A 3,673-nucleotide genomic window follows, 5' to 3' on the forward strand; every position below is an offset into this window, starting at 1 on the left:
CTCCTTAGCATTTATCTACTTAGAACATGACATTTCTGAACATATTTGTATTTTGCAGAAGAGAAAACAAGAAAATTCATGCTTGCAGAGTGTCATGTGATTCTGGACATGCCAGCAGTAACTGTGAGAGACTAATCTGCATGACAAGGGGCTGTCCTGAACTCTCAGGCCTCACCCTCAACTCCACAAGCCCCAATCTGGGATGGGAAAATAGATGATCCTGAGATAACACACTCCACTATCCCTAGCCTTGCTAGGATCAGGAGACAAGACTCAATGGATTTGGGAAATCACACCAGCGTCAAAGAGTTTGTATTTCTGGGACTCACTCAGTCCCACGACCTGAGCTTGGTCTTATTTCTGCTTTTGTGTTTTGTGTTTTTGATAACTCTGCTGGGAAACCTCCTCATCATGGTGACAGTGACCTGTGACTCCCGCCTTCACACCCCGATGTACTTCCTGCTCCGCAACCTCTCTGTCTTGGACATCTGCTTCTCCTCCATCACTGCACCCAAGGTCCTTGTAGACCTTCTTGCAAGGAAAAAGACCATCTCCTTCCAAGGCTGCTTCACCCAGATGTTCTTCTTCCACTTTCTTGGTGGCGCAGACATTTTTTCTCTCTCAGTCATGGCCTTTGACCGCTACGTGGCTATTTTCAGGCCCCTGCACTATGTGACCATCATGAGCAGGGGGCGCTGCACAGCCCTTATTGCCGCTGCCTGGCTGGGAGGCTTTGTCCACTCCATCGTGCAGATCGCCCTCTTGCTCCCACTCCCCTTCTGTGGACCCAACGTTCTTGACACTTTCTACTGCGATGTGCCACAGGTGCTCAAACTTGCCTGCGCTGACACCATTGTCCTGGAGATCCTCATGATTTCCAACAATGGCCTGGTCACTACACTGTGGTTTATCTTCCTGCTCATGTCCTACATGATCATTCTGATGATGCTGAGGTCACACACAGGTGAGGGCAGGAAGAAAGCCATCTCCACTTGCACCTCTCACATCACCGTAGTGACCCTGCACTTTGTGCCCTGTATCTATGTCTACGCCCGGCCCTTCACCACCCTCCCAGCGGATAAACCCATCCATGTCATCTTCACAGTCATCTCCCCTCTGCTCAACCCCTTGATCTACACCCTGCAGAACCAGGAGATGAAGTCAGCCTTGCAGAGACTCAGGAAGAGACTTGGACCTTCTGAAAGGGAATGAAATGAGTCCCCAAATCCTCATCACCAAGGATCACATTATTATGTTCCCCACAGCATCTTAGGTTCAAATACATTGTTATTTAACCACCCACACTTCCTAAATATCCATTCATTTTCCTATTTCAATGAATAACTGATGAATAAGTGGCTGACAAGCCAGGTATCTGTTTAGCATAAAGTATCTAGTTTTACAGTATTGAAAGGATGGATGTATTTTTACAAAAGAGTAAAGTAATAATATGTCAGTTGGGACAGTTACATTATTAATAGTTCAACTCTTTTTTTCAGAAGATAAGGAAACAAAAGCCCTGAGAGAAAAAGTGATTTGTTCAAGTCCTTAACCCATTTAATTACAGAGACAACTTCAATACACAACTATCTTTTGTATACCATATGAGTGAGATTTCTTACAGGGTTAGGCCTTCTGCACCAAACTCTAATCATGTTCTAGAAGGATTCCACCACCACTGCCCATGAAGTGCACATATCTTATCACAGATTAAGAATTTACCTCAGCTTAATTAAATTCCATGTAGCCTCAGGAGCTACTGAGAATCTCCTAAATGCACAGTGGGTTCTCAGCAGGAATGAAGAAGCTTGGAAACATCTCTGCAAGTGGCCTTGAGGCACCTATTTCAGTACAGAATGAGAGGAGCTGGAGAACCCCAGAAACCACACACATGGGACAATCTGCTCCTCATGCCAAGCACTCAATTTCTAGGTCCATTTCATGCCAATGTGTCCTTCCCACCCTTTCTCTGTGTCTTCCTCTGGTCAGGTTCTATCTGTGGGTCAGAATCCGGGGGGACCAAAGAGCAGAAAGTCTGAATAACAGCACCTGGGAAGTGTAATGCTAAGGGGATAAGAGCCTGGAAACCCTGCCACAGCATTTGTCCAAAATCCTCCTTCACCCCAATCCAAACACACAGCATGACCCAACTCAGTGACTTAGGAAATAGAACACAAGTGGGTCTGTCACACCGGTCTGAACCCCATGGCGCCACAGCTGCGCTGCATCTCTTCATGAAAACAGTGACTCTGACCAGCTCTACCAAGGAATGAGTTACAAATACAAAGTCCATATAGTACATATACATACAATGTTGAGTTATTTCTGCACTGTAAGACAAGATGTGTTTTATAGCCTTTTAAACTGCTGGTGAGAACTACAGAAAACTAAAGAGAGTGGAGGCACCACATGGCTTTCAAAGTATGTTTGGATGTGTACTTCCTGAGTCAAATGCTTCTGTAATGGTGTATGTTTGGAATACATGAAATGCACATTAATTCAAGGGGTTTAGTATACATACAGAATATCTTAAACATTTTTGTTCCCCCTTTTTCCCTGCCTTCTGATACCCTCCCCTTTTCCAAAAATTCTGCAGTTTCATTTTATTTTCCCTCAGTTTAGCTTTTTCTATTTTAAATTTTATGAGTACGTGTTTGTGATCCTCATGATCACATTCCTTACTGAGTTGGCTCATGTATGGAACATCATCTGAGAGAAACTAGGCAGTATTTAACCTTCTGTGTCTGACTTACTTTGTTTAAAATTACAATCTCAAGATTCATCCATTTTCTTACAAATGGCTCAAATTTATGGCTGAATAAAATTTCCTGGACATTTCAAAATGGAAATTTTTCTGGACAGTTTCCCTGTTCATTCATGGATGGGAATCTAAGCTGTTTGTTTATTGAGAGTTTTGCTGCTATCAACAGGGGTGTGTGTGTGGTCACTGCACCATGGTTGCAGTGAATGTTCAAGGGATCACTATCCCTGAGCACTACTGAAAAACTCCCTAATCTAATTGTTGAGTGATTATGTTCATAAATCTCACAAGCTGCCAAGAATGTTCTTTCCCAGGATTCTGAGTGAACTGTGGACCTCAGAGAGGCGAACCAAAATCATTGCACAGGGACAACATCCACATTGTTTTCAGCAGAGAGGAGCAAAGACTCTGAGAGCTGCTCTCACTGTGCCCCCAGGGCTTTTACATCCCCATGGCTACCCTTCTTTGTCACAACTGTCTGGAAGCCGCTGAGTTTGGTGAAGAGAAGGACTGCACAGGAGGACTGTAACCCTCAGGAAAAAAACTTCTCTGGGCACAGAAAGTGTACAGTGCCCTCTGCTGCCCCTAGGGAAAGAAACTTTCCTCCTGGTAGCCCAGAGACTCCTGCATAGATGTGTGTGCTGGGACCAAGAGGCAGTAAGGGAAAGATGTGTGGGCAATGAGTGACAGTTTACTGACTCTTGAAGGAATGGCACAATGTCAGCCACCCATGGGCACGCCCATGCCCAGATGCCTTCTCTGTGCCCATGTAGAGTTGGGTTGTGGCTGAGGGCCAAGCACTGGTGGCCATAGCTTCTGAGCCGAACAGAAGCAGGAGTGCCCAAGGCTGCCTTTCCCATAACAGGAGGCAGGCACAGTCTCCAGCCCTGAGGTAGGCTTCACGGGAACAGA

General features: G+C 45.3%; 1 protein-coding gene across 1 annotated transcript; it reads left to right on the plus strand.

Annotated features, from left to right (window-relative positions):
• The first annotated feature begins 276 nt into the window (after positions 1-276).
• Positions 277-1,212, plus strand: LOC100734415 (olfactory receptor 4D11-like). The gene has a single exon (XM_003464258.1). The coding sequence runs from the start codon at positions 277-279 to the stop codon at positions 1,210-1,212; it is 936 nt and encodes a 311-aa protein (XP_003464306.1).
• Positions 1,213-3,673: the final 2,461 nt, after the last annotated feature.

Source organism: Cavia porcellus, unplaced genomic scaffold, assembly GCF_034190915.1.
Source record: "Cavia porcellus strain 051 isolate PalLab524CR breed Dunkin Hartley unplaced genomic scaffold, mCavPor4.1 scaffold_17, whole genome shotgun sequence".
NCBI lineage: Eukaryota > Metazoa > Chordata > Mammalia > Rodentia > Caviidae > Cavia > Cavia porcellus.